This window comes from Chiloscyllium plagiosum, unplaced genomic scaffold (assembly GCF_037043375.1).
Source record: "Chiloscyllium plagiosum isolate Xiang-an unplaced genomic scaffold, Cpla_swu_hap1 HiC_scaffold_42, whole genome shotgun sequence".
Lineage (NCBI taxonomy): Eukaryota > Metazoa > Chordata > Chondrichthyes > Orectolobiformes > Hemiscylliidae > Chiloscyllium > Chiloscyllium plagiosum.
In genome coordinates this window covers 21,565,899-21,581,747 of record NW_028270180.1, presented here as the reverse complement: position 1 = coordinate 21,581,747, position 15,849 = coordinate 21,565,899, and the positions used below count along the sequence as shown (strand labels likewise).

The 15,849-nt window shown below is 42.8% G+C and overlaps 1 protein-coding gene across 1 annotated transcript in view; it reads left to right on the top strand.

Annotated features, from left to right (window-relative positions):
• The window catches only part of LOC122542615 (semaphorin-7A-like), a 51,158-nt gene extending 42,689 nt beyond the window's left edge, over positions 1–8,469 (top strand). Inside the window, exon 14 of the mRNA XM_087982134.1 lies at positions 1,977–8,469. Within this exon, the coding sequence (XP_087838260.1) occupies positions 1,977–2,323 (347 nt within the window). The 3' untranslated portion in view covers positions 2,324–8,469. The remainder of the gene's footprint in view (positions 1–1,976) is intronic.
• Positions 8,470–15,849: the final 7,380 nt, after the last annotated feature.

Sequence of the window (15,849 nt, the reverse complement as noted above, 5' to 3'; positions counted from 1 at the left end):
GTTATGAAGGTCACTTGTTACAATGAGTGGATGATTTCTCTGAGCAGCTCAATCACAACAGACACAAAATAATCAGAAACGTTTCTGACTAAAACTGCAACAGCTTCCAAAAGATATTGTAATCACTTTGCATTTTAACATTCCAAACTGTTACATTTTTGTTTCAAAGATATCAAGAGGCACCCAATTTTCTGTCCTTTTTAAATATTTGGAGGCCTCACCAGTTACAAAACTGGGATTGAAATTCACCTGGGGAAGGGAGAATGAAAACATTAACTGCTTTTGCCTGAATTTCAAATCTTTCCCCACTTGGTGAAACGTTATAGAATCCCTACGGTGTGGAAACAGGCCATTCAGCCCAACAAGTCCACACTGACCCTTCGAAGAGTATCCCACCAAACCCATTTCCCGACATTTACCCCTGACTAGTGCACCCAGCCTACACATCCCTGAACAATATGGGCAATTTCCCATGGTCAATCCTCCTAACCTGCACAATTTTGGACTGTGGGAGGAAACCAGAGCACCTGGAGAAACCCACGCAGACACGGGGAGGATGTGCAAATTCCACACAGACAGTCACCCAAGTCTGGTCCCTGGCACTGTGAGGCAGTAGTGCTAACCACTGAGCCATTGTGCCACCCCAAAATTTTCAATGCTTTGTTGGAACTTCAATCTTGATGATTATCTTTGAAGTGAAATGGTGTTCATCAGGATTATAACCATTGACACTGACACTGACACCGCTCCTTCATCAGGTGATAGTGGCATCCTGTCTGTTTGCCTTCTTGTATTATTTACTCATGGGATGTGAGCATGTTGGACAGGTGAACATTTATTACCCTTTGGTGTCTGGTGGTGAGCTGCCATCTTGAGCCATTGTAGTCCTTGAGGTAGATACCTCACAGTGCTGTTATGGAGGGAGCTCCAGGATTCTGACCCAGCAACAGTGAGGGAATTCTGATGTATTTCCGAGACAGAACATTGAGCAACTTGGAGGGGAACTTGCAAAGTGGTGTTCCCATGTGTCTGTTCCCACGCCCTTGCGGGTTTGGAAGGCGCTGTCTAAGGAGTCTTGTTGAGTTGCTGCAGTGCATCTTGTCGCTGGTACACCCTACTGCCCCTGTAGGTCAGTGATCTACCCGTTACTGATCAAACCATCGTGCTGGCTGCATTGTCCTGATGCTGCACTGAATATTCCATTCCCAACACCGTGACATTCCCATTCCCACTGGGGAACAATCCCGATCAGCCTAGCTCCAGTTTATTGCTGCTAATTCACACAGGTTTAACCAGCCAGATGCTGTTCCCTCCAACCCCGACACCAACATACCCCCCCCCCCCTCCCTCCACCATGTTGGTCTGTGGGAAACAGAATGTAAATAAATCATGCAGCTCCGGCCCTTCAAAGAAGCCCACCCCCCCAGTTACAATCCCCTCTGAAGTAGGGGACATTTTCACATTTCTATCTGGTGGGGGACCTACATGACTGGGTGGAAGTTCAATTTGTCACCTTTCCCGAATTTACTGTCTACAGAAGGAGCAGATTTCTATCTGTGACCTCAAGGGCTCCTTCAGTGACAGGTTCAGTCAAATTAGTTTCCGCTCACCCTCACCCCCAGCAGTATGTGCAGCTCAGTTTGCGCAGAGACTTGACGGTATATGGGGTGTTTTACAAACGGTGACTGAAGCGAAGGTCATTGCAGTTTGAAGCTGAGGAACATTCTGAGCCCATGGGACAGTGCGGGTCAGTGGGATCAGTTTGGATCGTTCTGTCAAAGACCATGAACCAGTCAAGGGTAGAGGGGGCAGATCCTTTGGTGATCTGAATGTTTATGGCTCTTTGAAGTGTCTAACTGAACTGAAACGAAGGCAAGAAGTCCTGAAATATGTCAGATCTGTCCTCATACCTGACAATGTTTGAAGGCGGCTTTAACAAGATGGAGCACTAATGATTCTGGTTTTCTTTCTCCTAGTTGCGTTTTACCGTTCCTCACAAAGAGAGAATCCCGCTCTTGTCCTGGAGGGCCATGGCTCAGTTTACCTTTCATGCCCTAAGCAATCCCATCATGCACATTACTCATGGAAGATGCAAGACCAGACAATGGACTGTTCTTCAAATGAAGATGAATGCCTTTTCTTCATAAGTAACCTTGCAGAACGTGGAGGTAGCTCATACCAATGTGTTTCAAATGAAAGGGGACATGAACAGTTTCACACGTCGTATTTGATTAAGGACAGTGGGTCTTTGATGTACTTGACCAGATACAGTATTGCTGTCTACTGTATTTTCATGACAGCTGTGGCTCTGCTCTTGCACTGAGTTTGAGCAATGACTCTCTCTCTTGTCCTCTTGTCGCAGAGATTGGAAACAACTTGTTTGTGCTTCTAGTCTGGATTGCTGCTGGGATATATTGAGGGTAAACACACTGAAATATTCTGAATAGCCCTACCTCAATGGCCAAGTGACATGTCTAAGGAAGGTCGAAGGTCTGTATCCATGTGGGAATTGCAATTTAATCTTTGGAACCTGTCTCAATAGAACATTAGGTTCTTATAAAGAGCAAATCTATAACCATTTACAAATTTACAGCTCTGCTCTTCAGAGGGCAGATTTATTCCAAATCTTCATTCCTGTTGTGTTATTGGCTCCTTCAGGAGAAATCAGGTCAGTGATTGTTCAGGCTTCTTTCGATTGGTTCAGTTTGTGAGAGAGAGGTTTGTTCTGGAACTCACCTCCCCTTATCCAGCAAGTCCCAGTTCCACGTCACTCTTTTACATAGAACATAGAACATAGAAGAATACAGCGCAGTACAGGCCCTTTGGCCCTCGATGTTGCGCCGATCCAAGCCCACCTAACCTATACTAACCCACTATCCTCCATATACCTATCCAATGCCCGCTTAAATGCCCATAAAGAGGGAGAGTCCACCACTGCTACTGGCAGGGCATTCCATGAACTTACGACTCGCTGAGTGAAGAACCTACCCCTAACTTCAGTCCTATATCTACCCCCCCTTAATTTAAAGCTATGCCCCCTTGTAATACCCGACTCCATACGCGGGAAAAGGTTCACGCTGTCAACCCTATCTAACCCCCTAATCATCTTGTACACCTCAATCAAGTCACCCCTAAACCTTCTTTTCTCTAATGAAAACAGCCCCAAGTGTCTCAATCTTTCCTCATACGATCTTCCTTCCATACCAGGCAACATCCTGGTAAACCTCCTCTGCACCCGTTCCAGTGCGTCCACGTCCTTCCTATAGTATGGCGACCAAAACTGCACACAATATTCCAGATGCGGCCGCACCAGAGTCTTATACAACTGCATCATGACCTCAGGACTCCGGAACTCAATTCCTCTACCAATAAAAGCCAGTACGCCATATGCCTTCCTCACCGCACTATTTACCTGGGTGGCAACTTTCAGAGATCTGTGTACATGGACACCAAGATCCCTCTGCTCATCCACACTACCAAGTATCCGACCATTAGCCCAGTACCCCATCTTTTTGTTATTCTTCCCAAAGTGAATCACCTCACACTTAGCTACATTGAATTCCATTTGCCACCTTTCTGCCCAGCTCTGCAGCTTCTCTATATCCTGCTGTAACCTGCCACATCCTTCCTCACTGTCAACAACTCCTCCGACTTTCGTATCATCCGCAAACTTGCTCACCCAAGTTTTGATGCATGCTCTCTGCTTGCTCAGAATCACACATCATAGATAAACATCAAAAGGGGTTAAATTCTACTTGTTAATCCCTAGGATCTTTTAGTATTTACTAATCCTGCTGAGAAGTCAGAAGATAGGCAGTGTGAATGTGCAATGTTGGATTCAGTACCACAAATGCTGTCCAAAAGAAGCCCGATCAGACACAAAACATTAACTTTGCTTCTCTCTCTGCACGGATACTGACGTAGCTGCTGAATATTTCCAGACGTTGGAGGGGTTGACAGAGGAGATTTTGAGAAGATGTTTCCACTAAGGGGGGAGTCTTAATCTAGGTTACATCATTACAGAATAAGGGACACACATGTAAAACTCTGTGATCTGCCTGTATCGCTCACAAGGCAAAGCTTTTCACTGTGCCTCGGCACACGTGACAATAAATTCAATTCAATTCAAACTGTTGCAAAGGAACATAGGGTGGCTCAGTGGTTAGCACTGCTGCCTTACAACGCCAGGGACCTAGGTTTGGTGTGTAAAGACACCCAGGTCTTGTTGCACCTCCCCCTTACCCATCATTACTCGGATAATAATTAACCTTCCTGTTTTTACTCCTCATGGATAACCTTACACTCATCCATATTACACTACATCTTCCATTCGAATCTTCTCAATGTGAAGCCCAAATACCATTTGCTTTCTTCACCATCTGCTGCACCCTGCAAGCTTACTGGCATCATCTTAAATACTCTGACTAAACTGCCCTCCGTGTAATTTCTTATTCCTGGGAGAAAGTGAGGGCTGCAGATGCTGGAGACCAGAGTCAAAAAGTGTGGCGCTGGAAAAGCACAGCTGGTCAGGCAGCATCTGAGGAGCAGGAGAATCGATGTTTCGAGTGTCGACTCTCCTGCTCCTCGGATGCTGCCTGACCGGCTGTGCTTTTCCAGCGCCGCACTTTTTGACTCTGTTGCTTATCCTGATCATTTTATCTGTTTAGTCAGGAATATTGTTCTGTGAGCTCTCTACCGTCCGAAGGGCTTGTGTTTAAGGAACTATTATTTCTGTCGTTGAAGGAGTGAATCATCAGAGAGACTAAATGTAAACAGCAAACAAGGGAAAGTTTGGACAGTGAGGCCTTTTTAATGATTCATTGATGCTCAGAAGGCTATTTCTGACCCAGGACGACCAAAATAGCTTTCAAAAAGACAAGTGAGCAAACAGAGATAGAGAGTTAAGTGGATAGGTTGCCAGAAGAGTGTAACTTCCCTCTTTTAAATAGCTGTCATATTGAACTGTATCAGGGAATCTCCCCTCCTGTCCTTTGGGACCCCATCACCAATTAAAATTCATTGTGGGATTCCCATTTTGCAAACCTCTTTCAAAATGAATCTGTAAAAATGAACGTCGGGAGGGTCCCCGAACCTATTGCCCCTTTCAGCCATTAGTACTGGTTTCTTAAATGGTTCTCGATTTGACCTAAGATCTTCCCTCATCCTGTGATGCACCCACAATTCAATAGTTACTGCAGCTAAAGGAATGTGTGAGCATCATCTTTTTTTGAGTTGGCTGGTTTTGGAAAATTTGGGAGAGCTCACTGCATGACAACAGAGACTGTGTAACAATACTGAAATGTGGGGGTATCCACACTGGAGTGATTGTTGGTAACCCAGTGCTGCAGCACAGGAGTTGCTGTGAAATGCAGTTGATGTTCCTATGACATCCTGAAACAGCCCAGTTTAAAGCCACCCATTAAAAGTTGGCTCTGAGAACCACTCGTTCAAGAAGCTTGACATGGGGGAACAAAGATTCTCAGCCTCATGAGCCCACGTTACATTCTGCTATCGCTCTGAGAAATACTGTGTCAGTGTGATTGTTAGGTTTGGTGCATAGCTGGAAGTGAAACTTCAAGTGACTCGGTGAAGCCTGATTAGACTTGTGCAATGTGAGCTGTTTCTGGTTTTGTGTCTGGGTTGTGACCGAGTAAACAGATCACAAAGCTACGGGACAGTCTGTCTTTGTGCAGTTCCCAGCATTAATCATGGCAGAGGCTCCCAAGTGTTTACAAAGATGGATTGTGATTTTGAGGTGACACATAACCTTCTCGAGCTGAGTGGTAAGTGTTAGCCACCCACAGCTCAGGACGACAGCGACAGGGCTCAACCACAGCAACTGGATAAGAAGCCTCATTCTTGAGAATGTCCATTTCACCTTTACGCTTGAAACTTTGTGCGTTTTAGTTCTTTGTTCACCTTATGAGAAACAACAGAGATTGCTTGGTCTTGTAACCGATGTGCTTTTAGCAGAAACAAGCCCTTCATATCCAGGCTGCAAGTACAGAGCTGAATGCAAGCGCAGTCATTTTAACCAGTGTCCTGCTTAACAAGGGCATCCATTGTCACTGACCTAGTTAACCCTATTTTACGAAATCAGCAGCAAAGCTGAAAGTCCTAGATCTTCTTTCATTTTGAGTGCATGCAACTGCAGGAGGGAAGGCAAGATTTTAAAATTAGGGCTAGACTCATTTTACAACAACAACTTGCATTTGCGCAGCCCCTTCAAGATAGCAATATAGCCCAAAATGCTTCACAGGAGTGTTATCAACTGCATTTTGTCACCAAACATAGAGCACAATCATCCATTTCCTTATTCACATTATTTATGTCTCTTTCTGTATGACTTTGAAATCAAACTTAATTTTCTTAAAAAGAACTGATTTTAAGTAATGTAAAATCAAGCTTATACATATTTATTTGTGTTGAAATGCATACGTGTCATGGTATTTCTATTTATTTGACTGAATGAAGGATGTTAATGTTTCTTATTGAGGATTGCTCAAAAAAAGGCACATGTTACTGTAGCTTTTTGTCTTGCATTCATTAGGACAATTCAGGAAAATAGCAATGTATAGAGGAACATTTCCAAATTAAAGTCATAGCTCATGGAGATGTACAGCACTGAAACAGACCCTTCGGTCCAACTCGTCCATGCTGACCAGATATCCTAACCTAATCTAGTCCCATTTGCCAGCACTTGGCCCATATCCCTCCAAACCCTTCCTATTCATATACCCATCCAAATGCCTCTTAAATGTTGCAAATGTTGCAGCCTCCTCTAGCAGCTCATTCCATACACGTACCACCCTCTGCGTGAAAAAGTTACTCCTAAGGTCTCTTTTATATCTTTCCCGTCTCACCCTAAACCTAGGCCCTCTAGTTCTGGACTCCCCCCACCCCAGGGATAAAGACTTTGTCTATTTACCCTATCCATGCCCCTCATGATTTTATAAACCTCTGTAAGGTCACCCCTCAGCCTCTGCCGCTCCAGGGAAAACAGCCCCAGCCTGTTCAGCCTCTCCCTATAGCTCAACCCCTTCAACCCTGGCAACATCCTTGTAGTCCATGTGCTTTGGCCTGTCCCTTTTCCTTTAAAAGCTCCTGGGGCATTTTAGCACCGGGTCAGGTTCCTACAACTGATTGTCTGACACTGGCAACGATATTGTATTATTACAGAAATTTACATGGCAGGGCAATTGTTGTAATTTTAGAATTTGCTATTCTTGTCTTAGTTTTGATAAACATAAGGTGAAAAGTTTTGAAAATGTTTCATTTTTTTTACAATTCTGTGCCACCAAGTGATCAGAAAGCATGGCCGATAAGGAACTGTTCCACCAGATTATAGAGTTGCACATGTCATTGTGAGAAAAACCAGGGAATTGCAGAGCCCAGTTATCTTATTGTCTCTGGTTGGGACATTACACCAGCATGTAAATGATTGAACTTTCTCAAATTTTTTTTCATGGATCAGAAAGTGCCAGCGTGGATTTGTAAAGGATCCATCTTACTAAAGAAATAAGAGCAGGAGTAGGCCATTCAGCCCCTCAAACCTCTCTGCCATTCAAAATCACAGTTGATGCTCAATGACCCTTTCTGAAGAGGTGACTACACTAGTGAACAGAAGTCATGAACACAAATTGCTGGAGAAACTCAACAGGCATGGCAGCATCTGTGGAGAGAAAGCAGTATGAACATTGAGTCCAGAAACCCTTCTTGCTCACTGGGCTTGAAACATTAACTCTACTTTCTCTGTCCATATAGACACTGCCTGACCTGCTGAGTTTCTCCAGCAATTTCTGCTTATGTTTGTTTCAGACCACCAGCATCTGCTGTTCTCTTTTTCTTTGCTTTGGATCTCTGTCCATGTTGTTAATGTGGGCTTTCCAAAAACATTCGCTAAATCTCAATGAGAGATTCTGAAATTGCAAGTACATTGTTGGCTTGATCCCAAAACTGACTGAGGGGCAGGAGCCACAAAATTGAAAATCTGGTTGGCAGGATGACAGGTCTTTATTGGGGTCTCAGGTCTGGAGTTTGAGATTAATTGATTGATTGATTCCTGTTCATCAGTGATATTAAGGGACCAGTGGCAAAGGCTTGACCATGCTCTCAGTGAATGGCAGGATGCAGTCTTGTTATATTAAGTATAAGTTTTCGTTTGGCCAAGTTTACTAGCTTCTATGGTAAAATTTGCATGTAATTCCAGCTCATTCTTCATCCACTGAATTTCTAAGTGAGCTTGCGATTTGTGCTTTGAACAATGAGCCAATGGAACTACCATTTACACCGCAATGTCATTGTTTCAGGTTATCCAATCATGTCGAAAGTAAGTCTCAAAGCTAAGTAATTCAACATCAACTACTCTGATTTGTAACATGTGCTTCATTTAATGTGTAGCATGCATCTTGGTGTATCCTCCATCTGTGAGCTTAATGAAACTAAAAATAAATTTACAACTGAGCGCTGGCGGCTTTTGAAGTCTTCAGTTCTGGAGAAGAGTCACGTTGGACTCAAAACATTTACTCTGTTTCCCTCTCCACAGATGCTGCCAGACCCGCTGAGTTTCTCCCGCAATTTTGTTTTCATTTCAGATTTCCAGCCCCCTGCAGCATCTTCCTTTCACTTGATTGAGAAGTGAACTGTTTGTGACGAACTGCTTTGACCCAGAAAAACATGCTTCAGCAAGGAAGACAGTTTTACAGGAAGTCAGGGAAGAATTTGGGACTCCTCCCTGGTAATGCTGTCAGTCAGATGCTGGTGAGGGAGGTGGGTCAGACAATCAATTCTGAAGGCAGGATAAACGTTGGCGAATATTTTGTTCCTTATTCAAGAGATCAGAGACAGAGTTGACATTCATTGTCCAACTCTAATTGTGATGAGATTGTGGTGAGTTACCTTCTGGAGTATTACTCAGTGGTATATTCAGAGGCAGCTGTCACTGGGTCAAATTCCCAGCATTCCCTCCCTAAGGGCATTGTGGGTCACCCTACAGCACATGGACCGCAGTGGTTCAAGAAGGAAGCTCACCCCGACCTTCTCAAGGACAATGAGGGACAGGTAATAAATGCTCGCCAAGCCAGTGATGCCCATGTCCCACAAGTGAATCTAAAACAAAACTAAGAGTGAACTGTATTGTGGCAGCCAGAGGAATGGACTGAGATTATGACCCCACTGTTGCTCTTGAGTCTCCTTCCCCAACTATGGTCCCCAGCACCGCAGCCTCATAACCCCCCCCAACCCAAACACAGCTGGGACCCTCTAGAGATCCAAGGACTGTTATGTTGGCCCTGATTTAACCCCACCCTCCCTTCATGTCTCAGGCCTTGGCTGTGGGACTGGAGTCACATGCAGGCCAGACTGAGGAAGGACACCAGATTTCCTTCCATTAAGTGAATTAGTGAACCGAGTGGGATTTTACAGCAAAAATAGATCCGTGATCACTGATGCCCCAAGTTTTCTTTTGAATTAATGAATGGATCAAATTTAAATTCCCTCCCTGGCTCCTTTCTCAAACTCAGGTGTCCTCATCATTAGCCCAGGTCATGAGATACCTGGTTTTGTAACCTAACCACCAAAATCCCTGTAGTGTGACCAATCCAAATTGAAAATGGATGTGGGTTGGTTACTCTTCTAGCACAGTTCAGTATCCAATACAAGTGTAGCGAAGAGAAGAGACTCATTGTGAAGAGACTCATTGATCCTCCAGTGTAGTATTGATGTATGGGAAGGGACACCTTCACAGTCTAATGTATTCTGAAGAACAATTTACTCACACTCAATGCATTAAACATCACACAACAACGTCTAGCACACACAATATACTTCCTGTGGCTCTGCATACGGAAACTGATGCCTCCTGGAACCATAGAAACCTTCAGTACAGGGGAGGCCATTCAGCCCATTATACACTGGGTCCCTCTTCCCTACTTTTTTCCTACAATTTTATCCTCTCAATATTTCACTAGTTCCCTTTTGAAATCAATGATGGAATTTGCATCTGCCATCCTACCATGCCGTGGGTACCAGAGACCAATCAATTACAGTGTCTCTGCCATTTAGAAATTTGCCTTAAAGGTGTGATCTCTGATTACTGATTGTTAGGGCTGCCCATGACTGAGCAGCTCAAAATGGCTGACGACCGCCCATGGCAAGAACAGTGAAAGTTCAGCTGACAGTAGCCTGAGGAAAATATTTGCTTAATGAAGCCTGCACAGGTAGACCAATGGTAGAATATATAGCTGCAGATATTTACGCATAAGACATGGTTAAGAACATTTCACTCTGTGTTTAGTTACTGAATCTCTCTAATTATTTAATTATTTCTTACTGTTGTGAAGTTGGATGGAGTAATTATGCATTGGGATGCAGGAAGTTAGAATTTGACATTTGTAAAATTGTAAAATGTTAGGGGGAAAAGCATTGAGTGGCCCCCTTAAAAGATGATGTTTTTTCAATGCTTAGAGATTTGGAATGTAAGTCTGTAAGCAGCGGCTTGGGGGTTTGCAGGCGCACAGAGAGCACCCGAACTGAAACATTTGTCTTGAAGGGCCATACAGTTAGCAGGCCAAGCATCAGCTTTTACCAAGACAACTGTTTTTTGGAAGTTAGCCAATTAATTTGAACCAGGCATGTCGATACCAGAAACCTATTCAATCAAAATTTGAAGGTTTTGACAACATCGGACCAATCCCTACTGTAGAAAAACAAAGATATGTCATCAAGGGTATGAAGGAAGAGGACAGTTGGACAAAGACCCCAGAGTAACAGCTATCCACCAGAACTAATGGCCCTCACCTCTCTAGAGAGAAACTGGCTCTCACAGTGATCTATGTATTAGGGAAAGCATTGTACAAAAGAAAAATACCAATGATGGAAAAAGGCTTTCCTTACAGAAGAATCAGAGGAAATGTTCCTGACAGAAGACTCGATAGAAAAAGACATTCCTGACAGAAAACTCGATGGGAGAATGCACAGAACATTCTGGAAGATACATAACCTGGCTGCAAATTCAAGAGACTAAATTTTTTAGCCAGATAATTCTAACATTAGGTGTAGCCATACAACTTTATTGGAACTGATATTATAACAAATAGTAAGATTGATATCTTTTTGCATATTCTGCAATGAGGTTAATGAACTGTATAATGGAATTTAAAAGATTTTTAAGTGATAGGCAAGTATCCAATTACTTGGCAGTTTGCAAATGTTTGGGAAGGTCTGTACTTGAATACCCATGTCCATTGTGAAAAGCCCCGAGATGGGAGTGAAGACAATCTGGGAAACATCGTGAGACCATGGAGCATCGGGGAGTTGAGGAGAAAGTGAGGTCTGCAGATGCTGGAGATCAGAGCTGAAAATGTGTTGCTGGAAAAGCGCAGCAGGTCAGGCAGCATCCAGGGAACAGGAGAACCGACGTTTCGGGCATAATATAAAGCTTGTGTAATTAATTAATAAAATGATTGGTTTGTAAATGTTAAAGGTGGGATGCAACAAATGTATAAAAATGGACTTCTTTTCTTTGTTTGGAGGGGAGCTGTCTGGATTTTCAGAGGGCTTCTTCCCACTGGTGTAATTTCAATGAACTCTTTGATGCAGGGGAACGCCTGGGGTTTTGAGTGAATCATTTGGTCATTCCACCCCAACACCGATAGTGCCACCAGTGGAAATAACTCCTCATTACCGAATCATTCACAACTTCTTAATCCGACCCTCTTCCCCGCTCAATGGAGAGCAGTCCCAACATTTCCTTATGAAGAGAGTACGCAGTGTTCTTGTAAATGTCAAGATTAGAGTGGTGCTGGAAAAGCACAGCAGGTCAGGCAGCATCTGAGGATCAGGAAAATCGATATTTCGGGCAAAAGCCCTTCATCACCCGAAATGTCGATTTTCCTGCTCCTCGGATGGTGCCTGACCTGCTGTGCTTTTCCAGCACCACTCTAATCTTGATTTGAAGATGCAGGTGTTGGACTGGGGTGTACAAAGTTAAAAGTCACACAACTCCATGTTATAGTCCAACAGGTTTAATTGGAAGCACACTATCACTGTATTCTAACAGATGAAAGGCTTAACAGACAATCAATTTTTCAATGTATAATTTCAGTTACATCACACTGTAAAGTTTTGCTATAAATTCTGTGTTAGGATTGAGCCCGCCACTATCACCTGATGAAGGAGCGTCGCTCCGAAAGCTAGTGTACTTCCAATTAAACCTGTTGGACTATAACCTGGTGTTGTGTGATTTTTAACTTTGTACACTCTAATCTTGTCTCTAATCTCCAGCATCTGCAGTACCCACCTCCACCATTCTTGTAAATGTGCTGTGTCCCCCCGCCCCCCTCCACTGCTCTCTGTGAGACTGAGTTTACAGTTTGTAGCTTTTCCTGTGTTAATTGTGCAAATTAATATGATTCTCTGGAGCTTGTTACAAATAAACAAAGAACCAAAGACTCCTGAAACCTGAGGGTTGTCTTGGAAGAAATAAATTTGAAGATTGGGTTAATGTTCAAACTTAAGTCTCACTCTGCAGTTTCCTGTATTTTGAGCTATTCTGTTATTTAATTGTAAGACAGGCTAAGATGTTCTCCTGTATTTATGCAATACTATTGCTGTTGGCTCATAGTTTTGACTGAAGCACGAGTCACACATGGTATTGCACTTTTAATGTTGGAAGTGAAGCCTGAAGATCTGGTTAACACATGTTTTATCATGTTGTAGCTCAATGTTTGATCGTTTTGTGTTGCCTGGTAAGTAATAAAACATGTTCCAAGACAGTGTAGCCAATTTGAAAAGAAAGGCATATGTAGAGTTATTCATTTAGGCGATTGAGAGCTTGGTTAAAGGGATATGTTTTAAGTAGATTTTAAAGGAGAGAGATGGAGAAGGTCATAGCGCTGATCTTTGCAGTACCCCACTAGGCACTGTCTGCAACTCAGAAAAAGATGTATTTATTCCCATTGTCTGTCAACCAGTACTTGATCCATGCCAATATATTGCCCCTATCCCGTGTGCTTTAACTTTGCCCACTAACCTTTTATGAGGGACCTTATCAAAAGCTTCTGAAAATCCAAATGCACCACATCCACTCATGTCCCCTTATTTTATTCTGCAAGTTAACTCTTTAAAACACTCCTGTAGAGCTGTTAACCATGATTTGGCTCTCATTAGCACATGCTGGCTTTGTCCAAACCTGTTCATACTTTCCAAGTGTTCTGTTATCACATTTTTTTATAATAGACCCATCATTTTCCCCACTACAGATGTTCGGTTCACTGGTCAGTAATTCTGTCTTTTTCTCCTCCTCCCTCCCTTTTAAATAGTGGGGTTATGTTTGCCATCCCCAATCTGTAGCAACTGCTCCAGAGTCTATAGAATTTTGGAAGGTGTCCATTGAGTCATCCAATATTTCCAGGGGCCATATCCTTTAATACTTTGGGATATAGATCACCAGACCCTGGTGATTTGTCAACCTTTAACCCTATTCATTTAACTGGCACCATTTTCTTACTAAACATAGAAACATAGATGATAGGGGCAGGAGTAAACTATTTTGTCCTTCAAGTCTGCCACTGCTATTCATTATGATCATGGCTCATGATCTGTTTCAGTACCCTGTTCCCGCCTGCTCCCAATACCCTCCGGTCCCTCAGAACTATACCTAATTCTTTCTTGAAAACATTCAATGATTTTTGCCTCCATCACTTTCTGTGGCAGAGATTTCCACAGTCTCACCACCCCGTGGGTGAAGAAATGTCTCCTCATGCCAGTCTAAAATGGTTTACGGCATATCCTTAGACTGACCCTATTTATGCTGATTTCCTTCAAGACCACCCTCTCCCTAGATGCTAGGCTCACTAATATTTCTGGCAGAATCTGGGCTAAATGCAATCTATCAGCTGTCAGTTGTTATTAATTGGATTGAAGAACTAAGATTTGCTATTCCAATCAGTTATCAAGTGACATTACTGCCATTAATTGGTACGAAATGTAATATCGCAACATTTAAACTTATGCAGGATTAGCATCATTTGGCTTCCTTTTTAGCTAATACGAAACTAAGAGAAAATTGGATTAAGTCCCTTGCAGTGTGTCACACATCTTTACCATTTTCTACATCTCACCGACTGAACGTAGGTGTATCGTAAGAATTCCAGTGTATTCTTATTTTCTTGTAGGTCTTTGCGACATTAACTGTGAGTCGGCAACCTTTTAATTCACTTTTATAAAATTTTATAACACTATCATGGATTATATTGTAATTATGTATGTCAGATTCAGGCAATTAAGATAATTACTTTACCTACGTACACTCAGTGTGGGAATAACAGATAACACTCATTTTGCTCCTTCATCTTCATATGTCTCATCTTATGACTGTATAGGTTGCCTTTGTGAAAAACATTCGAGGAGCATGCATATAAACTCATCTATTTGCAAAAACAAACGTGCACAGGGAAAAGGAGCAGTCGAAAAGGTCGAGAGGTAGAGGAGGCTGTAACTCTCTTCCCCCGAAGAGGAAAAGCCAATGGGTGATCTCGTTTAAAAGGATGAAGGAGATTTTTAGGATTTTGTTTGTTTCACTTTTATTGACATTGCATTTTTGTAGATTGATCGATGAGAAGGCAAAGAACTGTCTTCAAAGACTGAGGTCAGGCTTAGACCTCTAGGTAACATGATTGATTACACATTGCCGATATATTCTCATCACCCTGTTCAGAGATCTTATTGCACACCTCAGAGTAGGTGGGACTTGACCTTGGGCTCTCTGGCTCAGAGGTGGGGATGCTACCACTGCACCACAGGACCTCTCCTATCATATACTATACATTCAGCTGGGCAAGGCATTAGTGAGACTGTACCTGGAGGACTGCGTACAATTTTGGCCATATGCTATGAAAACTCATTTCATTCAGGAGTCTAGTCCAGTCTGGTACAGTGTGGGTTTATTTTCCTCTAACTCCACCCACACTGTGCTATTTATGCTCAGTGATGTGCAGCATCACGACATCATCACAAGGGTGTTGCAATGTCCTGAAGCCCTCTCACGGCAAGAAGAAAAGTAGAGAAAGAATTTCCCCTTCTGAGGAATTCCAGAGCTAGAATATCAAAGCCCACTTCTCCAATCCACAGTCTTTCACTTTCAAGCTCTCTGCATCCAACTTCATCTGTCATGTGTGTACCTACTCCACCAGTCTGTCTAAATCCACCTGAATTCTCTCACTAGCCTCCGTGCAGTTCATAACATTTCCAATGTTGGTGCTGCAGCTTTTACAATCTTTCTGTATTTAAAGAACACTAACTTCGCTATTCTTCCTGCTTAAGTGCAGACCTCACATTTACCCAATTTCGATTCTATCTGCCAAGTTTATATCAAATCATTTAACCCTTCCACATCCCTCTGCAGACCCTTCATACCATCCTCACCACTTGCCTTCCTCACTAGTTTTGTGTCATCCAAAAACTTTGCAATAGTACATTCACTTGTATCAAAGTCATTAATGTATATTGCAAATAATTGTGGCTTTAGTACTGCTCCCTGTAGCACTGTACTAGTTACAGGTTACCCTCATCCCAACTCTCTGTTTTCTATTGTAACCAATCCTCAATCCATGCTAATATCCTAATGCCACACTGTGGGCTCCTGTCATATTAAGTGGCATATTGTGTGGTACCTTATCGATGCCTTTGGAAATTTATCTATCTGTTTGTAGCTCCTCAAAGAACTGCACTACATTTCTCAGGCAATATTTCTCCTTCATCAAGCCATGCTGACTCTGCTTCGTTATCTGTTTCTACTCACACTCACACATAGACACACATAGACACACACACAATCACACATACTTACAT